The 27087-nt window shown below is 36.5% G+C and overlaps 1 protein-coding gene and 1 pseudogene across 1 annotated transcript; one reads left to right on the top strand and one right to left on the bottom strand.

Annotated features, from left to right (window-relative positions):
* The first annotated feature begins 9914 nt into the window (after window positions 1-9914).
* Window positions 9915-17039, top strand: LOC129875699 (ammonium transporter 3 member 1-like; annotated as a pseudogene).
* An 820-nt stretch (window positions 17040-17859) lies between these two features.
* Window positions 17860-18762, bottom strand: LOC129875697 (receptor-like protein 42). The gene is made up of 2 exons (XM_055950965.1): window positions 17972-18762; window positions 17860-17878 (listed from the first exon to the last, which is right to left on the bottom strand). The coding sequence occupies exons 1-2, from the start codon at window positions 18760-18762 to the stop codon at window positions 17860-17862; spliced, it is 810 nt and encodes a 269-aa protein (XP_055806940.1).
* Window positions 18763-27087: the final 8325 nt, after the last annotated feature.

Below are 27087 nucleotides of genomic sequence, written 5' to 3'. Positions count from 1 at the left end.
CTCGTATACATACCTATTATGAATAGTCAATCGGCAATTAAACATGATATAGGATTTATATGGGCAGCACATCGTCTCAAACTGTCACTTATATATATACCAAAATTACCTATCTCGTGGGGAGTCTTAATTGTCCAAAATATGATAACATAATACGTAAGGCAACAAGGCTTCCACTTCGAATGTAAATGTCCAAAAACATAAGCCATACTAGTACACCGGACAACATTTATACACAACCCACTCATGTGTCTATAGACCTTTAAGAGGATTAACAATAGCATATGACGGGACAGGGCCCCGCCGTACCCCTAAATACACAAATATATATATTATAAGGATTAGTACCAAAAGTTTAGGCTCCGAGATAATGGAGCACTTCAAACCCGTTGAGTAAAATCCTAAGCTGGTGGCTCTCCAAAATGAGTATCTGTACCTGCGGGCATAAAACGCAGCCCCCCGAAGAAAGGGGGTCAGTACGACATATGTACTAAGTATATAAGCATAAAATACAATAAGAAACATCATAGCTAAAGTAGAGATTTCCCGAGACAAGTATGATACTCAAGAAGTCACTGTACCTATACCTTATGAAATAAAGTCATGCATGCTTATATCATATATCATATCCGGCCCTTTAGGGACTCAGTGAATCTGTCGTATACATATATATCATATTCAGCCCATCATGGACTCATGTCATATCATCATATACATATATACCGTACCCGGCCCTCTAGTGAGGAACTTGGTGAATTATGCAGTGAAACTGTGCATGAATACATACTCGGCCCGGGACTCGGTGAAAGATACATTAATACATGCACGAGTAGAGTAGTGAGTAACCATATGCATTTAAATCATCATTTGAGAATCAATAGAATAATTCAAATGAACAATCATTTGAAAATCAAGACAATATTCAATTCAAGTAACCTCCGATTGACATTATAAATTATTCCAAATATGAATTATACAGAAGTATGATTTATCCTAAAATATGACTTATACAAACTTGGATGGCTGGAATCATACATATGAGTCAATACATAACGATATATATTCTGAAAATTAAGAACATTCGTCATCCTAGTATATCTAAGAATAAGAGCTTCGTTGGATTTTATACATTCGTCGTCCATTTATTTCATAAGATCATGCCAAAAGAAAGAAAGGTTAGCTTTACATACCTTTAGCATTTATACGAATATGTTGCCCAATATTTTCTCAACCTATATTAAAACGTTAAGCACTATAGTTAAGCTATGGACATGAATAAAACGTACTCTACCGTTCCTAGGTTATTTCTAAAAAAATTTGGACAGCACCTCCCCTATACCGCTCACTTTTCCCAGTTTTAAATCAGCCATATAATCATCAAGTAATATCAACAATCCAAAATATTGACATAAAACAAAATTTATTATTGACAATAAGCCTAGAATGTTTCCACCCGAATTATGTTACCCTAAAATAGTAAGTTCGGAAAACCGAGTATCTCAAGTTGTGTCCATATTTTGAAATTGAAAATGACAAAACTGGACTTAATTACCTTCATGAAACTTTTAGATCTATGTCTTAAGGTTTTAACCCAAAAGCAATCAATTCAAAACTCATTTTGTACAAAAATATATCATCAAAACACTAACAGCTATACATGAGGGATTTTTCAATCCAGAATCTGGACAGAATTTGTCTCATGATTCATCCCCTTTTTTCGACATAAAACAATAGATATAGACTATAACATAAACATAAGAGTTGTAGGTACGTGTATTAAATTTCCAAAACATGTTTAATATCTAAAATCAAAGATCTACACAATGAGATATTCCAGAATTACTACCAGCTACACAATCCCTAAAACGGATTTGAACACTCACAATCGTCATACACCTTTTTCCTCCAAATTCAAGAACAACAACTCATCAACAACATCAAAATAATATCAACCATTATTATACATCATTAATAAGCTAATTCCATCAATTTAAGCTACTTAAAACAACCCTTTGACCATAAATCTCAACAAATCATCAAACTAGTTTATAACGCTATTTTCTCTATTCTAATCCGTTAAAACTCTAACTAAACTTGTTAAAAATGAAAAAGGGACTTTAATATTACCTCAAGTGTACAGTAAACAAATTAAATCTTCTCCTTATTGGCTGATATCTAGCTTAAATTGAAGCCAATGCGACGTACAACAATTTTCTCTTCATGAGCTTCGGATTTCGGAACTCAAATTTTGGTCGGATTGGGATTTTTTCTCAAGAACATCCTCTCTCTCTCTCTCTCTGGAAATTTATGGATGCTTTCTTATTTGAGGATGAATATAGAAACTTAAACAAATCCCTTAAGGATGTGGTTATTGGGCCTGACCCGAGTTAGAATCGGGTTGGGCCGAATCTACTATCCAGCTTGACCCCTCTGTCTTAAAACATGCATATCTCTTTATTCCAATATCAACTCCAGACCCACGACCTATGGTTGGAAATATATTTCAATTTTATACAGCTTTCATTTTGAGGGTTTTCCCAAATTACCAAATTATAAAGGGGTTATGGCCTCCCGAAGTCAGCTTACCCATAACGTGACTTTAAGAAAAAAAATATTTGATGGCTTCTATTTTGATTTGGCTCAAGGGTACTTCTTGAGATGTCTTTTACTTCACATAAATTATCCATATAACTAGTCATTTACAACAAATCATGTCATTTTAAAATTCAAAATTAAAAGTTCTTGAATTTATATCCGTTAGCTCACGAATAGTCCAAGGAGCAAAAATACGGAATATAACATTCTTCCCTCCTTTAGAACATTCGTCCTCGAATGTTAAATCCGCCTCATAAAGTATTATAAGGAATTTGGGGAATTTTTTTTTATACAACAACATATAGTTTAATATATAAATCAATATAATTGATCTACAGGTTTAGATTACCTGTAGGCGTAGAGAACAAGTGAGGATGCTTATTCTTCATCTCTTCCTCGACTTCCCAGGTCATCTCTTCTCTATTTTTATTTCTCCACATTACTTTGAAGGAAGTCACATCCTTAGTACGTAACCTTCTGACTTGGCGATCAAGTATAGCTATAGGGTTTTCCTCATAAGACAGCTCCTCCGTCACCTGCATGTCATCCATTGGGAATAATTTAGATGGATCACTAATATATTTACGAAGCATCGACACGTGAAAGACAGGGTGCACTACTTCCAAATTAGATGGTAGGTCCAACTCATAGGCAACCTAGTAAGGGCCAATGTATCGCGGGCTAAGCTTCCCTTTCTTACCGAATCTCATTACCCCCTTCATGGGTGACACCTTCAAGAACACCTAATCATCAACTTGGAACTCTAAAGGTCGACGTCGATTATCTGCATATGATTTTTGTCGACTCTGGGCTGCTAATAATCTCTCCTAAATGAGCTTCACTTTATCCACGGCTTGCTGAATCATATCTGGACCTATTAGTTTAGTCTCACCAACCTCAAACCAACGAATAGGTGACCTACACTTCCTGCCATACAAAGCCTCATACGGGGTCATTTGGATACTAGAATGGTAGCTATTATTATAAGAAAACTCAATAAGTGGCAAATGATCATCCCAGCTACCTTTGAAGTCAATAATACAGGCCCGTAACATATCTTCTAGCGTCTAAATAGTATGTTCAGCCTGTCCGTCAGTCTGAGGGTGAAATGTTGTACTAAGATTTACTTGTGTTCCTAATCCCTTTTGGAATGATCTCCAGAAGCTAGCTGTAAATTGAGCCCCACTGTCTGAGATAATAGATATAGGAATCCCATGAAGTCTTACTATCTCCTTGATGTATAACCTCGCATAATCTTCAGCTGAATATGTGGTTCTAACTGGAAGAAAATAGGTTGATTTTGTCAGCCTATCTACAATAACCCATATGGAATTATACTTCCATGGAGTGTAAGGTAAGCCTGTAATAAAATCCATATTAATTGCTTCCCATTTCCAAGTCGGGATTTCCATCTCCTGTAATAGTCCGCCAGGCTTCTAATGCTCAATCTTAACCTGTTGGCATTTTGGGCCCTGGGCTACGAACTCTGCTATATCCTTCTTCATGCCATTCCACCAGTATAAATATATAAGGTCATGATACATCTTTGTTGACCCTAGATGAAAAGAATATCGGGCACAGTGTGCCTCTCCCATAACCTGCTATCGTAGCCCGGCAATATCAGGTACACATAATCTGCCCTTATATCTTAGCACTCCGTCAAGTGTGATTGAGTGAGATGTTATGTACATACATATGAGTTGAGATCCTGAGTTGATGATTGACGTTTTCTTGATGTTCGTTTCATCCAGCCATTTTACATAATCGTACATTCCATGTACTGATGCTATTTGGCCTGCATCGTTTCAAGATGCAGAGATAGGTACTAGAGATCATCAACTGGCGCTCCGTTGAAGATCCACATTCGCTCTCAGCTAGTTGGTGAGCCCTCCTAGTCTCCGGAGGATATTGTCTAACAAGAAGTGTTCTAGACCGGACCAAATCTCATGCCGCCCAACTCAACTGACTCGGAGTACTAGCAAGACCTAATTAGGACTTTCTCTTATCCGACAACCATCACTTATGAGCCAGCGATAGTACAACAATCAGATATCGTTTCCACATCCGTCCATACCTTTTCAGGGCATGAACGCCTCCCTAATCATGGATACCATCGATTAGTCAAGTCCTATCATGTCAGGACAAATAAATGGAAAACATCCGACTTTAACGGTTTGATCCCATGGGAAGCATCCGACTTTAACGGTTCCATCCCTACCTAGGTTGGCAGCGTTGTTTCTAGGGTTCAAGTATGGACTATACTCTTACCAACTTCGGTGCTCAATACTCCTTCTATGACTCTATGCTCATAAGACTCCCTCCAATTATCTCAAACAAGCCCTCACGGCTAGTTTCATGTGGGTCATTGCCAACTCATCAACTCTATTCTCATTTCAACTCAATTAAGCCTCATTTAGATAAGCATTTATGACAACTCCTCAAGACTCATCACAACTCTATGGCTTTAATTCAATAATTCAAGTAGAATAACACATTTAAGGAATTGACCTATGCAACGTAATCACATGGTTAAGGAAATCAACAAAACATAACAACAAATCATCTCCATCAACTCATACTAACATGAAGGTTTTGGGAACTTCTTATCTCAACAACATCAACACATATAGCATTAATTAAATAGGGGGCAAAACTCACTCAAACATACACCATACCAAGAAACTCTATTTTCATGAACATCTAACCTCAAGGCAAGAATAGGGAACATGGGTGGACTCAACCTATGTTTTGGATAGCCTCACATACCTTAGAATAGACTTGAAGAAAACCTTGGTGTTGGGTCTTCAATAGAGGACTCAAATCTTGAAGCTCTTGGACTCTTTTGTTGGAATGGAGAAGAAGAAGAAGAGAGAGAGAGAGAGAGAGGAACTCCTAGGGTTTTTCTAGAGAGAGAGTGGGAGATGAAAAATGATCCTAAAATGGTCTATTGTGATACATATATAATTTGGGACAATTCCCAAATTGCCCCTTCTTAAAAGTTCTGAAAAATAGGTAAAAATGCACCTGGCGCGATAGTGGCGCGTCGCGCCATTGCAGCGCCAGGCCAATTACGCCTAAAACCTACACATCTCGTAGTGGTGCACCGCGCCAAGGATCAAACTACTGAGGCATGTTTCTGGCGCGATAGTGGCGTGTCGCGCCCTTATAGCGCCAAGGCCAAAGTTTCTGGGTTCTGGAAATTTGGCCTGAAAAACCCTGCACAACTTTTAGTGGCGCGTCGCACCAAGGACCAAACTACTGAGGCATGTTTCTGGCGCGATAGTGGCGCGTCGCGCCCTTACAGTGCCAAGGCCATTTCCCCAGCATTTGTAACCCAGGCCAAAAATGAAATTCCTGCCATGCTAGTTCGTCTTAGGATCTTCATATCTTTCGACTCCGAACTCCAAAATTTACATTCTTGGTGGCGTTGGAAAGAAGACTCGACGACCTTTGATTTAATAGGTCGTAGGCCACCTAGATTGATGTCTTTCAAAAGATAGGGTCGTTAGAAGTCGACCCCTTAAGCAAACTCATCCTAAAACTTAGCCGCGATGGATCTTCTGGACTTAGCTCGGTCTTAGGGGTCCTTGGTGACCCCACATCACCTCTAACACTGCTCAATCTCTCAGAGACTCATCTTAATTTATGAACATACTTCAAAATACTCGGGTTCGACCCTACCCGAATACAAGAAGGGTCCGAATCTTAGGGAAAGAATTTTGAGGGGTGTTACAGATTCTTTGTTTCAGTGCATCTTGCATAGACATGCGGTCCTCTGCATATTTAGCAACTGTTTCCCTTTTGTCACACCCCGAGCCTATATCTTGGATGTGGCCAACACTCGGAAACCATTGCTAGTCCCAAGCGAACTCTTGACCTAGTTGACTATTCAACTGAAGACTAAATATGCTTACAAAAACTTTATAAAGATGAGAATTAAAATCATTTAAATAAACTTCAAATGTCTCAATCTTACTTTATGCAATAGTCTAGTAATAGCTTTGAATATAAGTAGTAAAAATATTTACAACATCATAATACATGCAAAGATTGAACTAACTCTCTAACTTTTAATATCTATGAAGCCTCTACTAACTGAAGATAAGTGTCGAGACAAGACCCACGGCTACTTGACTATAAGCAAATAAAACTCATAAGTAAACATACTGAACTAACTAAATTGGAGCCCTCCGAAAGTGAGGAGGTTCTCACCAACTGTTGATGGATGGACGTCTTATTGAAGTATCTGCAATCATGAGTACCTAAAACTACATCATAAAACGATGCAACGCCAAATAGAGTTAGTATATGAAATATACGGTATGTAATAAGGCTGAATGAAATAATTAACTGAACTAAAAGATCGAATATAACTAAACTGAAGTAAGGCATAAACATGAAGTAAAAACCATTTAATCTTTACAAAAAAATGTGCAATAGAAGCAAAACATTAAAATAATATACTCTACTTTATTGGAGAGTTTCTCTAACAGACAACCATCACTTATGAATTACGTGATGATACAACGAACTACGACCGTTGCCACAACCGTCCAATACTTTACCAGGATAAGGAATGCAAACTTATCTCTGGATCCAATATAAGTCCTCTTTTAGGACTATAAGGGGTCGCTCGAATGAACAATACTATTTTATCCTACGATGGCTACGTAGTTTATGAGATTCAGATTGTTCTATACACTTATCCAAATCGATACCCAAAACTACTCTCACAAATATATTTACTATGCTCATATCTCAAATGAGTGTGTTTACTCAATTAATTCATTTAGTCTCTTTTGGACTTAGTACAAAACTCAACTCTTCTCAACTCATCTCCTCTTTAAAATAGATATAATCTCGACTTAATAAATGCATTTAAAAACATAATTTAACTTCTCAATCTCAAAATATATGTTTCAAATGTATTAATGCTCAACTCATTTATACTCAAAATACTCATGCTCAAAATAATAATTAAGAGACTCCTCAAACTCATGCTCAAAATAATAATTAAGAGACTTCTCAAACTCATGCTCAAAATAATTAAGAGGCTTCTCAAACTCACGCTCAAAATAATAATTAAGGACTTCTCAAACTCATGCTCAAAATAATAATTAAGAGACTTCTCAAACTCAACTTGACTAAATGAAGATGTAGGAAATGTGGGCAAACTTAGTCCATCGTTTTGATAAGTTTACATACCTTAAACACTCCAATTAAAACTCTAACGTTGAAGAGGAATCCCAAAAGTTCCTTCTTGAACCTTGAGGTGAGTTCTTGTTTTCACTAGATATGGGATGAGGATTTGATGTTAAAATATAGTTTAGAATTCACATTAGAGATTGAGAATGTTTAAGAATACTTGAAATACATGGGAGGAACATACCTTGGTGTTGTAAATAGAGGAGAGGAGAGAATCAGCAAGGCGGTTTGGTCCTCCAAGCATTGGCCAGAAATATAATTACAACTGATCAAAAACACCACCAGAATAGTGATGAAAGAAAGCTGTAGCTGGAGTGATGTTTTCATTTTGATTAAGCAATATTATCAATTACATCACTAATGCAATTGCACGATAGGAGGAAAGAACAATGGCATTAACCTGTTACGTTTATCTATTCTACACTCGCTACTCCTTCTGTTTCTAGTCTACGTTGATTTGGCACAACCCGATGATATTGGAAAAAAGTAATATAATCTCTTGATTTACTAAAATAGACAAGTTAAAAAAATATCGAGTATATATTTTTAATATATGCGCCAAGTAAAATACAATTGAGGAAGTACATAATTTCTCCTTTTTTGTAGAAATTAAAAAAATATGTATAATGTATTAAAATATTTTTAATCTTTACCTTATGATATGTCATACAAGAGTTACTAAATATAAAAAATAATATTTTTTTTTCAAATCGATTAAAAGAAAGGTCAAACAAGTAAAACCGGAGAAATTAATATTAATAATTTAAGAGAAGTGCCTAGTACCAACACTCCTCTGAGTTGGTCCAAAATCGCAAGTAAAGCAGAAACTCTTGCTCTAAAGAAAAGTCTTTTTTATTATCCTTAAAGTTTGGCAAATTTTATTCGCATAATACATAAATGTGTTCTTTAATTTAATTTTAATTATTTATATACTTTAATTTTAGGTGTGCATAAGTAAACACTTAGACACATTTATTTTACGGTTCTATATGCAAATTTTATATCCTACATAATATTCTACGTATATTATACCACATAAATGTGTCATCAATTATCATTTTTTTCTTTGTAACTAAAAAGAATAGAAGAAACGTGCGACCTGTAAGATAAAGGTGTACAAAGTATCGAGTTCCTTTTTTTTTATTTTTAAATGAATGGTGCTGAGAGTTCCATGTGTCTTTTGATTTTACGGAAAAGGGCCAAAATTATCCCTAAACTTTGAAAAATAGTTTATTTATGCCCTTCGTTCTACTTTAGGGCCAATTATACCCCTACCGTTATACTTTGGGCCAAATATGTCCTTCAATATAACAGAATGCCACGTGTCAGTTTCTCAGTGGTCAACTTATTTCCCCTTTTAAATATGTTTTTTTATTTTTTTTAAATCTGTTTTTAAAACCATTTTTTAAAAATATTTTTTTAAAAAAAAATCTATTTCGTTTTTTTATCTATTTTTAAATCTGCTTTTTAATTAATGTTTTTAAAATCTGTTTTTTATGTATTTTTTACAATATGTTTATTTTATTTTATTTTAAATTTGTTTTTAAAATAAATTTGCATTCATAGATTTAAAAAAAATATATTTAAAAAGCAGATTTAAAAATAGATTAAAAATGGAATTAAAAAACATATAAAAACAGATTTTAAAAATAAATTTAAAATAAAAATTTTTAAATCTGTTTTTTTATGTATTTTTTACAATATGTTTATTTTATTTTATTTTAAATTTGTTTTTAAAATAAATTTGCATTCACAGATTTTTTTAAAAAAATTATTTAAAAAGCAGATTTAAAAATAGATTAAAAAATGGATATAAAAATAGATTTTAAAAACAAATTTAAATTAAAATAAAATAAAATAAACTGATTTTAAAAAACAGATAAAAAATAGATTTAATCTCAAGGGCATATTTGGCCCAAATTATAACGGTAGGGGTATAATTGGCCCTAAAGTAGAACGAAAGGCATAAATAAACTATTTTTCAAAGTTCAACGGTAATTTAGACCCTTTTCCGTTTATTTTAAATAACTTGTAATGAGAACGGACCCAACAATATCATACAAATTGGATCTTACTATTTAACAATGATTTTTTAATTAATTATTGATGTAGAAATGGTGCAAGCTTGGACAGTCATAGTAATGGGAATGCTTTCTGGAAGCATTCCATGATGATACTCCACAAAAAGTCCACTTTTCTACGGAAGGTACGATAATCGTACTTTAATAATATTCCAAATCTTTTTTTTGTAAACAATATTACTTGTCCTATAGAGTATTTGGCAATTGTGTTCATGTATGGTTGTTGAAATTGAATAGTTTATAGAGAAAATTATGCGGATTGACAAACATTATTACTATATTATGCGATAAGGGTATAGTTTCAATTAATTAGACGAATTGACTATAATTTAATGAAATTTGTTATTATACAAATCAGGGGTTCATACACAAATCTGAAAGCGAATATACAAATTTGAAAGTGAATGTACAAATCTGGAAGCGAATATACAAATTTGGAAACGAATATACAAATCTGGAAGTGAATATATACAATATCTTTAAAAGCCCAATTTGTATAATGCAGCGAGATATACAAAGAGAAAATCCAATTTGTATAATGCAGCAGGATACACAAATGAAAATTGGCATAACAACTAAAACTATAGTTATGAAACTTAATTAAGCAAATTGTAGCTAAGGAGCCTAATTATGATTTAAATCTTTGCTATTTTTGAAAGTTCCCCTAGTTTGTATGTCAAAATAAGTTGATATAACCTATCCAACATCCCCCCTGTCCCTACGGCACTTACCATGTCATACTCTAACGAAGGAGAAAAAAAGTAGGTAAAAATTTAAACAATTTGCCCCCCTCTCCCCCCCCCCCCCCCCCGTTTTTGTTGTTGTTAGTTACATGAGCAAAGTTTATAGTATAATGTTGACTCTATTGAAGATGGAATCACGTGAAGGCCATGTGCTACTCTAACAGAATTAGAGGCTTAACTAATTATTGTTATACAAGTTAGTTACAAAAGATGAGTTAGTTAGAACTCTATATAGTTGTGTAATATTTATTTGTACAGCAATACAAAAATCAGAGTTCATCCTTACTCAACTCTCAATTCTCTCTAAGAACTTTCTTCCGCTACACAATGCATCTAGAATAGATGATAATTTCAACATAATATCAGAGCTAACAGTCATGAATATGGCTTCGATTTACAGAATATGAAGTAGATAATTCACTGAACTCGATTAAGGAATTGATCGAAGAAGAAGTGCAACAATGGCAGTTGTTTCTGATAATACACTACTAGAGAAATTGAGTCACAATCATCCACTGTTCCTGTAGACTAATGATAATTCAGGAACGATACTGGTTTTAATCTAACTTACTGGATCGGAGAATCACTTCGTCTGGACTCGTGCAATGTTGATAGCAATTCTAGGACATAACAAAGTAGGATTTGTCAATGGATCCTCTAAACGAGAATCATTTGGCCCAAACTTAGTGGATATGTGGGATATGTATAATGCGATCGTGTTTTCGAGGATTATGACATGTGTATCATAGAATGACTTAGTGGAATAGTCTATTCTTCAAGTGTGTGTGAGGTGTGGAGAGATTTGAAGGAGCGATTAGACAAAATCAATGGATCTAGAGTCTATCAACTGCACAAGGAGATAACAACGATTACTCAAGGAACTAGAAGTATTGCAACATACTTTTCTAGGATACGATCACTATGGACAGAGTTTGATAGCTTGGCACCAACTCTTATATGTATTTGTGACACATCAATGGACTTTGTTTGATTCATACAGCGGCAAAAACTGTGGCAATTTCTAATGGGACTCAACAAGACCTATGAGCAAGCAAGAGGTCAGTTAATGATGATGGATCCATTTCCCATTGTAAATAGAGCTTATTCAATGTTAATTGAAAGGGAGAATTAGAGAAACATGATGTCAATTCCAAATTTGCCTGGAAATAGAGGACAAAATAAAGTAACAGCCCTAATGACTCCTAGAATTGGATGAGGAGGACAAGGACAGTTTCAAATGTTCAAATAGAGCAGCTATGATCCTAATGCTTACTGTGATCACTACAAGATAAAGGACACTCACAGGCTGGTGGGATATCCACCTGATTACAAGTTCAAAAAAAATCACAAATGTTCATACACACAATGCCATGATGGAGGACAATTGGCAACCTGAAAGAAGAAAGCTAGTGCCTGAGAGGGTTGACAGAAGGATAATAGGCGACAAGACTGACAAAGGAACAATTCCAAGGAATGACACCTTCATCGACCTAGATGTACCACATTTCACACCTTAGCAATACGACAAGATCATGAAGATGTTGGATGAAGAGAACACTACTTCAATTAAAGGACCATCAAGATAAAATATGGCAGGTAATGTACATGCACATGCTTTTTTTAGTATATTCACTAAAAAGGCATGGATAGTTGACTTTGGTGCATCTGATCACATGACCTCTGATGTCAAATTATTGGATGAAAAAGTTGAATTGAGAGGGGCAAATGCTAAGATAGTGCACTTGCCTAATGGTGATATTACACAGGTGACACACATAGGTACATGCAAGATACAAGATACAAGGAAGCTTGAGAATGTTTTGTTCATCCCTGACTTTAAATTTGACTTTCTATCAATGTCTAAAATCACTAAGGAGCTTAAATTCTTGGTATCATTTTTCCCTGACTTTCTTATCTTTCAGTACCTTTACAATGGGACGGTGAAGGGGATTGGTAGAGAGTAAGATGGTTTATACCTACTCCCTAAAAATCCAACCAAAGGTGATATGCACCAGTGCTTTGGACTAATTGTATCTACATGGGAATTAGACATTCAGTTGTGGCAAAGACAACTTGGACATACATCCATTAGAGTTATACAAAAAGTACTTTCTCTATCACATGAAATCTGTAAACAACAGCTACATAATTGTTCTATTTGTCTATTAGCTAAACAAACTAGACTACCATTTACTATTACTACTAGTAGATCTGATGAGATATTTCACTTGATACGCATTGATGTAGGAGGTACATATAATGTTCCACATTTGATAGAAATAAACTATTTGTTACTATTGTTGATGATCACTCCAGAGTGATTTGGCTTTATCTGCTTAAATTCAAAAGTGATGTAATAGTGATATTGAGAAACTTTATTCAACTTGTTCAAACTTAGTTTGAAAGATCTATTAAGATCATTAGAACTAATAATGGGACAGAGTTTGTTAATGAAGGATGTGCTGACTTATTCAGTTCTCATGGGATTATACATCAGAGAACCTGTATATACACTCCCCACCAAAATGGTATTGCAGAAAGGAAGCATAGACATGTGTTGGAGTTTGCCAGAGCTATGAGGTTTCAAGGATCCATACCACTTAAGTTTTGAGGTCATTGTATATTAGTTGCAACTTAGTGTTTAATTGGCTATCCTCTAGTGTCCTCAAAGGATCCTCTCCTTATGTTGTATTCCATAAGAAGAAGCCTAGTCTCACTTATCTTAAAACTCTTGGATGCTTATGCTTTGCTAAAAGGATGAACCTTCATGACAAGTTTGAGGCCAGGGCTATATTTGTTGTGATGATGGGATACTCAGAAGTTACTAAAGGCTATGTTCTATATGATCTTGCTAAACAAGTTTTTTTGTGAATAGAGATGTCATTTTCAAGGAGGATGTATTTTCTTTCAAGGACAAAGAAACACCTAATCCCTTATTTGTCTCATACTCTTATATACCATCTGATTCTTCTCTAGATGTACCTATATCATCGGATTCACCTTCTTGTTCCTCCCACTAATAGTATTGTTTTATATGTTTCTATTCTTGTTTCTCCTACTTCTACTCCTGAGATAAAGAGATCCACCAGACCTAAGAGAGCTCCTATCTGGCTCACTAATTATCAAACTCCTCTTACAGAACATGGACCCTCTCCCTCACATCCAATTAGCCACTCTATATTCTATGCTCATTTGAAACCTCAGTACAAACACTATCTCACTTGTTTTTCAGCCTTATTAGAGCCTCAATCCTTCTACGAAGCTTCCAAAGATAGTAGATGGGTTGATGCTATGAAGGCTGAAATTCAGACCCTTGAGGCCAACAAGACTTGGGAGTTAGTTAATCTACCCCAAGGGAAAGTTCCTATTAGTTCTAAATGGGTTTACAAGATCAAACTCAAAGCCAATAGTGATGTTGAAAGGTTCAAGACATGCTTGGTTGCCAAAGGTTATAATAAGAGAACTCTTAGATTATGGGGAAACCTTCTCTCTGATTGTGAAGATTGTGATTGTGAGATCAGTTATTTCTCTTGTTGCTGCTATAAGTTGGCCTATACATCAACTAGATGTGCATGATGCTTTCCTTCATGGTGATTTATTTGATGAAGTATACATGCACCTTTCAGAAGGCTTCACAAGCTAGGGGGAGTCTACTGGCAAGGTATGCAGACTTGTGAAGTCCCTCTATGGATTGAAGCAAGCGAGTAGGCAATGGAATATGAAGTTAACAGAGGCTCTTATTCAACAAGCATTTACTCAGAGTGTGTTGGATTACTCCTCATTTACTATGAAGAAAGGAGACAACATTGTGATAATCCTATTATATATGGATGATATGCTGGTAACAGGAAACAATCTGACACTGATCCAACAAACCAAGGAATCCCTTCACCAGATTTCAAGCTCAAAGATTTAGGGGAGCTGAAATATTTTCTAGGAATTGAATTCAGTAGATCAGACAAAGGAATTCTTATGAACCAAAGAAAATATACACTTGAGCTTATCTCAGAACTTGGGCTCAATGCAAGGAAGCCAAGCTGGACACCCTTGAAGTGCAATCAGAAATATACTACCAAGGAGCTTGATAAAGTAACTGGTGAATCATAGGATGATATGCTAGTGGACAAGACAAGTATCAAAGATTGATATGGAAACTATTGTATTTGACCATGACCAGGTTGGACATTGCATTTGCATTCCAAACACTAAGTCAGTTCTTGCAAGAACCGAAAAGGTCACATTGGAAAGTTGCTTTGAGAATTGTGAGATACATAAAAAGAGAACCGAGACTTGGAATCCTTATGAGCAGCAAAAGGGGAAACAAGTTGACAGCATATTGTGATGCTGAATGTGCATCATGCCCAAACACAAGGAAGTTAGTGATAGGATTTCTTATTAAGCATGAAGATTCATTAATTTCATGGAAATCAAAGAAGCAGAACACTATATCTCATTCATCTGCAGAATCTGAATACAGAAGTATGGCCACAGCCGTGTCAGAGTTAGTATGGCTTCTAGGACTGTTTAACGAATCGGGAACAAAAGTAGAAGTATCCATTGATCTTTACTGTGATAGTAAGGCTGCTTTGCAAATAACAACAAATCTAGTGTATCATGAGAGGACCAAGCATATTGAAATCGATGGTCACTTTATACGAGAGAAAATTCAACAAAGAATGGTAAGAACCTTGCATACTGGTACAAATGAGCAACTGACAGACATTCTAATAAAAGGATTGCCTAGAACACAACAGGAGTACTTAATGTCCAAGCTGGGAGTGTTGAACATCTTCACACATGCCAGCTTGAGGGGGAGTATTGAAGATGGAATCACATGAAGGCCTGTGCAACTCTAACAAAATTAGAGACTTAACTAATTATTGTTGTACAAGTTAGGTAGGGTAGTTAGTTACAACAGATGAGTTAGTCAGACCTCTATATAGCTGTGTAATATTCATTTGTACATTAATATGAAAATCAGAGTTCATCTCTACTTAACTCTTAGTTCTCTCTAAGACCTTTCTTCCGCTACACAAATCGTCTAGAATAGATGGTAATTTCAACAGACTCTCATGTTGGTGACGTATGCATGGCCCGTTAAATCAATCTTCTAAAATTTGTTTATTTTGGAAAATATTTTTATCATAAGTGTTTTTCAAAAAATTACTTTCTAGGATTAATACTTTGTGTTTGCTTAATCATTTTTGAAAAATGAGTTTATCAATATTAGAGCAGTAATTTGTGTTTGGAGAAGGTTCTAAAAGTGCTTAGGAGGAAAAAAAATTGAACTTCTGAAACACAACTTCTATTACTATTAATATTACTCAAAAACACTTATTTTATCCATAAAAGCTTGGCCAAACACCTTAACTTTCTAAATAAGCACTTTTGATTTCCAAAAGTTGGGCCAAACATGTTATTAGTCGTATTATATGGTTTTGGAGAATCCTCAACTAATGAGCTAAATTTTGAGTTTGTGTTAAACTCAATTTCCATTTTCTTATTACATAAATACTCGTCACATCCCTCTTAATGGTATACTTGCTAGTCCAATGCTAAAGTCTGTTTCAAACACTGGAAAATACTTATCACAATTATCGTGTTTAAGTGATAAAATGAGGTACAAAACAATATTGATTAATTATGGTTTAGCGATAAAATTTTATGCACAAACACATACAAAATAATCATGTACTATAACGTAAAATAATCTACTCATTCCTAATAATAATAATAGGATTTAGCTACTGTACACTACATAGGTAAAAAAAAGTTACATTATTATCAATGTATCTTAAACTGTTGTAGCAGGTTAATTGCCTTATTTTTCTAGTTGCTAACTCAACTTATAATGGACGGTTATCTCTAGTTATATTTTTAGATCGTAACATGATAGTAGTATAAACAAATTCTTTTACGCTGTCAGTGTAGGAGAAAAGTACATCTATTTTGATAACTGAATTCATTGTTGTATAGTAACAGGTGGATGATACACTGGCTCTGTGTGTTTCACACACATGCTGTGGCAGGACTTCTAGGCAGTTTATTAACTGGTCTTCTGGCAGAACCATCTCTCTGTAGTATTGTTCGTCCAGTCACCAACACAAAGGGTGCATTTTATGGTAGAGGTGGTAGAAGTCTTTTCCTTAAGCAAATAGTTGCAGCTCTCTTCATCATCGGTTGGAACATAGTTGCAACGACGTTAGTCCTACTTGCAATAAGGTTGTTCATCCCTTTAAGAATGTTGGATGAGCAGCTAATGATTGGGGATGACGCAGTTCATGGTGAAGAAGCCTATGCCCTTTGGGGTGATGGAGAGAAATATGATCCCGAAAGACATGGTCGACATGAATCAACTTTCCCAACACAAACTGGTTTTGTCAATGGAACTAGAGGAGTGAAAATTAATTTATAACATGTTATAATGTCATACATACATTACACATTATAGGATTAGATTTGTACATTTTATAAGGTGCATTTGGAAATTACTGGAATTTTTAGAGAAGGTGTCTAGTTTGCGAGGTGAGCGCAAGATATCCTGTATATATACTTAAAATTTCCCTCACTTTGTACACTATTCTTTTTTATAGGATATATCATTCTGAACTGATTCAATAATTTATTTTGTGCTTACCAGCAACTCCCTCTTGGCTGAACTGATTCAATAAATTTTATGTTTTATTATTCCCATTCCCTAAGCCTAGTATCATACCATTTTGTCGCCCAAATTAGCAATCATCACATTTAGAATAAGCTGAACTTATGAGACAATTCAGTCATCTTGCGGTTATATGAATAACCAGAGGGTCTATTACAGAAACAGGTAGAGAGTAGAGACCATTAATATTTAGTCGTCTTAGAAGTTAATAGAAAAGTGACCAAGCTTGAGGTATATGAATATACAGAGGGTCTACTACGGGTTCCGGATATGCAAACTCTGTACGAAAGAGAGAAAACCACAAGTGGAATCAGGAATGACATGTTAGCTAGATCTGCTGGAAACTAAAACTATAGAAAATGGACAGCACTAGTTTTGAATTTGGCCATTTTTCATGTCATCAATTCATGTTTATGTACAATGACTGTCAGGTTAAAAATGTATCAGCTGCTTTTTTCACAGTGTTTCTCATAACATACAGGAAAAATCTTATTGCACCAAGGAATTTGGATTGCTTGAACATTCCAAATTTGTGGTATCAACATGATACAACATACTTGAATAAAACACCCATTCAAACACTAACGACACGCCTATAAAAAAGAATGTGAGACATTAAACTTCAAAACTTAGTCATAGTGCAACAACTTTACTGACCTTTTGTTCTACAACAAACCTCAACTTACCTTGACCTTCTCTGGTTTTTATTCCTGCCACTCTTTTTTTGCTGACCCAATATTCTGAAAAGAAGTCTATCGATAAGCTCATTATATTTTTGGCTAAGCAAAAGCAGCCAGGTTACGATGCCAAAGGCCACAGAAGATCTCAAGGCAAAACTTATATATTTCCCATCTACTGTTTCATGTTCAGAATGTCTGCTAGGAAATTGTGATGATCCAGCCCCTGTGGTGCCACTGCAGGTTTTCTTTAAAGGAAAATCGCACAGCCCTGAGTTCCCTTCAAAGGAATTTGCTGAGAATGTCTGAAGTTGGTTGCCTCTTAGAATCGTACTGGAAAGTTGATTGAAAGATAGGTTCAAGAAAGCAAGAAATGTGAGACTTGGAAGCTCGTCTGGAATTCTCCCACTTAATTTGTTTACCGAAAGATCTAAGGATCCAAGCTGAGTCAACTTTCCAAGGGCCTTTGGTATCCTTCCTGTCAATGCATTGTGTGAGAAGTTAAGAAGGTACAGCAATTTGAGATCTCCCAATACCTCTGGTATCTCTTCTTGAAAGTTGTTGAAGGAGAAATCGATGGATGTAAAAACTTTAAGAATATTCTCAATCTCCATCGCTTGACCTTTGAGAGTTAAAGTTACTCTATTTCGATAGTAGATGCCATAGCCGATGAATTCAACTTGCAAGTACTGGTGTCGTAGCTCTGGATTGCTGCTCTTCATCATGCCTTCCCAGCTCGAATGGAGTCTTTTCCTTCTAAAGGGTTGCATCCCTGCACTGTGCCAGAATAGGATCTTCATACTGGCGTTGCTTTACCTCTTCCATGATAGAGAATTTAGCAACTCCTCGAACAAAAACTTCACCATTACTAGAATCCACCAATCGAACTCCAAGGTTAGTTAACTAGCAAATATCATGGACTATCTTTTCCCGTTCTGGTTGTACATCTGCTAAGCTACCCATGGATTTACGGCTAAGTGCATCAGCCACAACATTTGCTTTTTCCGGGTGGTATAGGATATCAACATCATAATCTTTCAGCAACTCTAGCCACCTTTTCTGACGCAAATTCAACTCTTTTTGTTTAAAGATGTATTGGAGACTTTTGTGATCCGTATAGATATCAACATGTACACCATATAAATAATGCCTCCATATTTTCAAAGCATGAATTACTGCTGCTAACTCCAAATCATGAGTTGGATAGTTTCTTTTGTGCTTTCTTAGCTGCCGTGAGGCATATGCTATGACTCTACCATGCTGCATCAATATACAACCTAGCCCAACACCAGAAGCATCACAATAGATAACATAGCCATCCGTTCCTTCAGGAAGAGTTAGAATTGGGGCCGTGGTCAACTTGTCTTTCAGTAATTGAAAGTTTTTTTCACACGCACCGGTCCACTGGAACTTAGTTGCCTTTTGAGTTAGTCTGGTTAAAGGCGCTGATATCGAAGCAAATGTTTCAACAAATCTCCTATAATATTCGGCTAGCCCTAGAAAACTACGTACCTCCGTAGGTGTCGTAGGTCTAGGCCAAGTCTTTATGGCCTCAATTTTCTCTGCATCTACTCGGATACCATCACCTCCAATAATATGCCCCAAGAAGGCTACTGAAGTCATCCAAAATTCACATTTAGAGAACTTAACATACAACTTCTGGTGCTGAAGCACCGTAAGTACCGTTCTCAAATGATTATCATGTTCCCCTTCCAATCGTGAACAGACCAGAATATCATCAATAAATACAATCACGAATAGGTCTAAGAATGGCTTGAACACTCGGTTCATTAGATCCATAAATACTGCTGGAGCATTAGTCAATCCAAAAGACATCACCCTAAACTCATAATGCCCGTATCGAGTTCTGAACGCAGTCTTTGGAATATCTGCCTCCCTTACCTGTACCTGGTGATAGCCTGACCGCAAGTCTATTTTTGAAAAGCACTTAGCACCCTACAACTGGTCAAATAAATCATCAATTTTGGGGAGAGGGTATTTATTCTTTATCGTCACCTTGTTCAGTTGCCTATAATCAATGCACATTCGTAGTGACCCATCCTTCTTTCTCACAAACAACACCGGTGCTCCCCAAGGTGATGTATTGGGCCTAATGAAGCCTTTTTCTAATAAGTCTCGCAGTTGCTCCTTCAACTCTTTTAACTCCGTGGGTGCCATTCTATAAGGGGGAATAGAGATGAGTTGAGTATCTGGCAATACATCTATAGAGAACTCTATCTCGCGATCAGGAGGAAGACCTGGAAGTTCATCTAGGAATACATCTGCAAATTCGTTAACTACCGGAACTGACTAGATAGTCGGTACCTCTGCTTCGAAGTTATGAACACGAACCAGATGATAAATATAACCCTTTCTAACCATCTTCCTGGCCTTAAGGTATGAAATAAACCTACCCCTCGGCGATACTGTATTGCCCCTCCATTCTAGGATTGGCTCTCCTTGGAACTGAAGTCGAACTACTTTTTCTCTACAATCAATATTAGTATAACAAGAGGCTAACCAATCCATGCCAATAATAACATCAAATTCTGTCATATCTAACTCTATCAAATCGGCCTTGGTATGACGACTATATATGATCACCAAACAATCTCTATATACTTGCTTAGCTATAACAGAATCTCCTACTGGTGTAGCTACCTCAAATAGTTCTATCAATTCAGATTTTATTCTGATTCTATTTGTAACAAAGGGAGATTCATATGATAAGGTAGACCTTGGATCTATCAATGCATATACATCCTAAGAGAAGATCGATAGTATACCTGTAACCATATTTGGTGACGCCTCCAGGTCCTGCCTATTAGCCAATGCATATATATGGTTTGAAGGACCGCTAGAACTGGAAGCTCCGCCATGGCCTCTTTCTCGGCCTGCTGATGTATGAATACCCTGCCCCACAGGGCGCATAGCTACAAAGGAAGATGAACCAACAACTGACCCAGTAGGCTGAGCTGCACCACTTACATTACCCCTAAATAGACAATCCCTCATAATATGGCCTTGATGACCACAAGAAAAACAAGCACCAGTAGCGAGACGACACTCCCCAGAATGGGGCCTACCACATCGAGAACACCAAGGAAATGGTGGCCTCGACTGAATCAAACCCCTGGAAATTTGTGAACCTGAAGCCCTGGAGCTTTGACTGGCTCCTGAATACCCTATGCTATCAAATCTCTTACCTGTGAACTAAAAGTGTGCACTCTGGGCTGGCTGAGAAGGATACCTACTATACTACTGAGGCTGTTCTCCTCGAAACTCACTGGCCTCGATCATGATCTCTATCAGGATGACGCCTTCTGTGCCAATCCTTTACCCCCTGTGTATATGCCTGTACCTGAGCAATATCCATACCTGGCTGAGAAGCTATTACCATACAGTTATCAATCAAATAACGATCCAGCCCCATCACATAACGATGTACTCTGTCGGTCATATCAGCTACAATAGTAGGTGCATGTCTCGCCAGCGAATCGAACTCAAGGCTATAATCTCTAACACTCCTGCCATTCTACCTCAAATATAAGAATCTATCTACTCTGGCTCATCTCATCTCCGAAGGTAGAAAGTGGCCAATGAAGGCCTCCTCAAACTCACTTCACATAGCTGGAGGGGACCCCTCACCCCTAGACAACTCCTATGACTCATACCAATTAACAGCTACATCGCGCAGTCTATAGGAAGCTAACTCAACAGACTTTGTCTCAGAGGCCTTAATTATCTGCAACGTACGCTGCACCTGTCGGACAAACTCCTGCGGGTCATCCCCGATCCTTGACCCATAAAACTCTAGGGGAATAAAAGTAAAGAAATCACGAACCCTTAAACTATCATGTCTATCAGCATAATCCTAATCCATGCCTGTGAGTCTGCCCTTCCGCTATTCTAGTTAGTAACTGAACTGCATCTCTCATGGCCCTATCTTCTTCCCCTGGCTGGGGAGTTGGAGGCTCAGGAACTGAGGTATCCAAATCTTTAACTATTGCTGCTCTAAGTTCCTCTGAAGGTGGCGGCGTAGTAGAGCTCGCCGACTAGATTACAACCTCAGGCATAAATTGGGCACGCGCCCTAGTAACTCTTGGGGTCCGGCTAGTCTCTCCTCCTACTAACTTTCTCTTCTGGGCAGCAGTCGCTTTTCTTGGAGGCATCACTGTAAATATAATAATACATTAGGAAGAGATTATCTTGATAGTACATCTCTATCGCACGAGTTAAAGAAGAGAGAAAAAAAAATAGATAACATCCTAAATGTCCTGTAGCCTCCTATTTATAGATGTGGTGCACAACACACCAATAAACAAGACTCTACTAAACACGGTCTGTAGACACTCAGAGGATGAACCACTCTGATACCACTTTTGTCACGACCTAACCCCGTGGGCCATGACTAGTGTCCGAATTGGACACTCGTATACACACCTATTATCTATAGTCAATCGGCAATTAAACATTATATAGGATTTATACGGGCAGCACATCGTCTCAAACTGTCACTTATATATATAGCAAAATTACCTATCTCGTAGGGAGTCTTAATTGTTAAAAATATGATAACATAATATGTAACCCGACAAGGCTTCCACTTTGAATGTAAATGTCCAAAAACATAAGCCATACTAGTACACCGGACAACATCAATACGCAACCCACTCATGTGTCTAAAGACCTCTAAGAGGATTAACAATAGCATATGATGGGACAGGGCCCTGCCGTACCCCTAAATACACAAATATATATATTATAAGGATTAGTACCAAAAGTTCAGGCTCCGAGATAATGGAGCACTTCAAACCCGTTGAGTAAAATCCTAAGCTGGCGGCTCTCCAAAATGAGTATCTGTACCTGCGGGCATAAAACGCAGCCCCCCGAAGAAAGGGGGTCAGTACGACATATGTACTAAGTATATAATCATAAAATACAATAAGAAACATCATAGCTAAAGTAGAGATTTCCCGAGACAAGTATGATACTCAACAAGTCACTGTACCTGTACCTTATGAAATAAAGTCATGCATGCTTATATCATATATCATATCCAGCCCTTTAGGGACTCGGTGAATCTGTCGTATACATACATATCATATTCAGCCCATCATGGCCTCATGTCATATCATCATATACATATATACAGTACCCGGCCCTCTAGTGAGGAACTCGGTGAATTATGCAGTGAAATTGTGCACGAATACATACCCGGCCCGGGACTCGGTGAAAGATACATTAAGGTATGCACAAGTAGAGTAGTGAATAACCATATGCATTTAAATCATCATTTGAGAATCAATAGAATAATTCAAATGAACAATCATTTGAAAATCAAGACAATATTCAATTCAAGTAACCTCCGATGGAAATTATAAATTATTCCAAATATGAATTATACAGAAGTATGATTTATACTAAAATACGACTTATACCAACTTGGATGGCTAGAATCATACATATGAGTCAATACATAACGATATATATTCTGAAGATTAAGAACATTCGCCATCCTAGTATATCTAAGAATAAGAGCTTCGTTGGATTTTATACATTCGTCGTCCATTTATTTCATAAGATCATGCCAAAAGAAAGAAAGGTTAGCTTTACATACCTTTAGCGTTTATACAAATATGTTTCCCAATATTTTCTCAACCTATATTAAAACGTTAAGCACTATAGTTAAGCTATGGACATGAATAAAACGTACTCTACCGTTACTAGGTTATTTCTAAAAATATTTGGACAACACCTCCCCTATACCGCTCACTTTTCCCACTTTTAAATCAGCCATATTATCATCAAGTAATATCAATAATCCAAAATATTAACATAAAACAAAATTTATTATTGACAATAAGCCTAGAATGTTTCCACCCGAATTATGTTACCCAAAATAGTAAGTTTGGAAAACCGAGTACCTCAAGTTGTGTCCATATTTTGAAATTGAAAACGACAAAACTGGACTTAATTACCTTCATGAAACTTTTAGATCTATATCTTAAGGTTTTAACCCAAAAGAAATCAATTCAAAACTCATTTTGTACAAAAATATATCATCAAAACACTAACAGATATACATGAGGGATTTTTCAATCCAGAATCTGGACAGAATTTGTTTCATGATTCATCTCCTTTTTTCGACATAAAAACAACATATATAGACTACAACATAAACATAAGAGTTGTAGGTACGTGTATTATATTTCCAAAACATGTTTAATATCTAAAATCAAAGATCTACACAATTAGATATTCCAGAATTACTACCAGCTACACAATCCCTAAAACGGATTTGAACACTCACAGTCGTCATACACCTTTTTCCTCCAAATTCAAGAACAACAACTCATCAACAACATCAAAATAATATCAACCATTATTATACATCATTAATAAGCTAATTCCATCAATTTAAGCTACTTAAAACAACCCTTTGACCATAAATCTCAACAAATCATCAAACTAGTTTATAACGCTATTTTCTCCATTCTAATCCGTTAAAACTCTAACTAAACTTGTTAAAAATGAAAAAGGGACTTTAATATTACCTCAAGTGTGCATAAAACAAATTAAATCTTCTCCTTATTGGCTGATATCTAGCTCAAATTGAAGCCAACGCGACGTACAACAATTTTCTCTTTATGAGCTTCGGATTTCGGAACTCAAATTTTGGTCGGATTGGGATTTTCTCTCAAGAACTTCCTCTATCTCTCTCTCATGAAATTTATGGATGTTTTCTTATTTGATGATGAATATAGAAACTTAAACAAATCCCTTAAGGATATGGTTATTGGGCCTGACCCGAGTTAGAATTAGGTTGGGCCGAATCTACTATCCAGCTTGACCCCTCTGTCTTAAAACATGCATATCTCCTTATTCCGATATCACCTCCAGACCCACGACCTATGGTTGGAAAGATATTTCAATTTTCTACAATATTTTGAGGGTTTTCCCAAATTACCAAATTATAAAGGGGTTATGGCCTCCCGAAGTCAGCTTACCGAAAATGTGACTTTAAGAAAAAAAATATTTGATGGCTTCTATTTTGATTTGGCTCAAGGGTACTTCTTGAGATGTCTTTTACTTTACATAAATTATCCATATAACTAGTCATTTATAACAAATCATGTCATTTTAAAATTCAAAATTAACAGTCTTGAATTTATATCTGTTAGCTCACGAATAGTCCAAGAAGCAAAAATACGGAATATAACATTCTTCCCTCCTTTAGAACATTTGTCCTTGAATGTTAAATCCGCCTCATAAAGTATTGTAAGGAATTTGGGGAATTATTTTCTATACAACAACATATAGTTTAATATATAAATCAATATAATTGATCTACAAGTTTAGATTACCTGTAGGCGTAGAGAACAAGTGAGGATGCTTATTCTTCATCTCTTCCTCGGCTTCCCAGGTCATCTCTTCTCTATTTTTATTTCTCCACATTACTTTGACGGAAGTCACATCCTTAGTACGTAACCTTCTGACTTGGCGATCAAGTATAGCTATAGGGTTTTCCTCATAAGACAGCTCCTCCATCACCTGCATGTCATCCATTGGGAATAATTTAGAAGGATCACCAATATATTTACGAAGCATCGACACATGAAAGACAGGGTGCACTGCTTCCAAATTAGATGGTAGGTCCAACTCATAGGCAACCTTGCCTATTCTATGAATAACCTAGTAAGGGCCAATGTATCGCGGGCTAAGCTTCCCTTTCTTACCGAATCTCATTACCCCCTTCATGGGTGACACCTTCAAGAACACCTAATCATCAACTTGGAACTCTAAAGGTCGATGTCGATTATCTGCATATGATTTTTGTCGACTCTGGGCTGCTAATAATCTCTCCTGAATGAGCTTCACTTTATCCACGGCTTGCTGAATCATATCTGGGCCTATTATTTTAGTCTCACCAACCTCAAACCAATGAATAGGTGACATACACTTCCTGCCATACAAAGCCTCATACGGGGCCATTTGGATACTAGAATGGTAGCTATTATTAAAAGAAAACTCAATAAGTGGCAAATGATCATCCCAGCTACCTTTGAAGTCAATAATACAGGCCCGTAACATATCTTCTAGCGTCTGAATAGTATGTTCAGCCTGTCCGTCAGTCTGAGGGTGAAATGCTGTACTAAGATTTACTTGTGTTCCCAATCCCTTTTGGAATGATCTCCAGAAGCTAGCTGTAAATTGAGCCCCTCTATCTGAGATAATAGATATAGGAATCCCATGAAGTCTTACTATCTCCTTGATGTATAACATCGCATAATCTTAGCTGAATATGTGGTTCTAACTGGAAGAACATGGGCTGATTTTGTCAGCCTATCTACAATAACCCATATGGAATCATACTTCCATAGAGTGCAAGGTAAGCCTGTAATAAAATCCATATTAATTGCTTCCCATTTCCAAGTCGGGATTTCCATCTCCTGTAATAGTTCGCCAGGCTTCTAATTCTCAATCTTAACTTGTTGGCAATTTGGGCACTGGGCTACGAACTCTGCTATATCCTTCTTCATGCCATTCCACCAGTATAAATATATAAGGTCATGATACATCTTTGTTGACCCTAGATGAACAGAATATCGGGCATAGTGTGCCTCTCCCATAACCTGTTGTAGAAGCCCGGCAATCTCAGGTACACATAATCTGCCCTTATATCTTAGCACTCCGTCAGGTGTGAGCTCGAATGGAGTCTTTTCCTTCTGAAGGGTTGCATCCCTGCACTGTGCCAGAATAGGATCTTCATACTGGCGTTGCTTTACCTCTTCCATGATAGAGGATTTAGCAACTCCTCGAACAAAAACTTCACCATTACTAGAATCCACCAATGGAACTCCAAGGTTAGTTAACTGGAAAATCTCACGGACTATCTTTTCCCATTCTGGTTGTACATCTGCTAAGCTACCTATGGATTTATGGCTAAGTGCATCAGCCACAATATTTGCTTTTTCCGAGTGGTATAGGATATCAACATCATAATCTTTCAGCAACTCTAGCCACCTTCTCTAACGCAAATTCAACTCTTTTTGTTTAAAGATGTATTAGAGACTTTTGTGATCCGTATAGATATCAACATGTACACCATATAAATAATGCCT

The sequence above is a fragment of the Solanum dulcamara genome, chromosome 12, assembly GCF_947179165.1.
Source record: "Solanum dulcamara chromosome 12, daSolDulc1.2, whole genome shotgun sequence".
Taxonomy (NCBI): Eukaryota; Viridiplantae; Streptophyta; class Magnoliopsida; order Solanales; family Solanaceae; genus Solanum; species Solanum dulcamara.
Note: the sequence above shows the minus strand (reverse complement) of the source record. Positions and strands in the feature narration are given on the sequence as shown.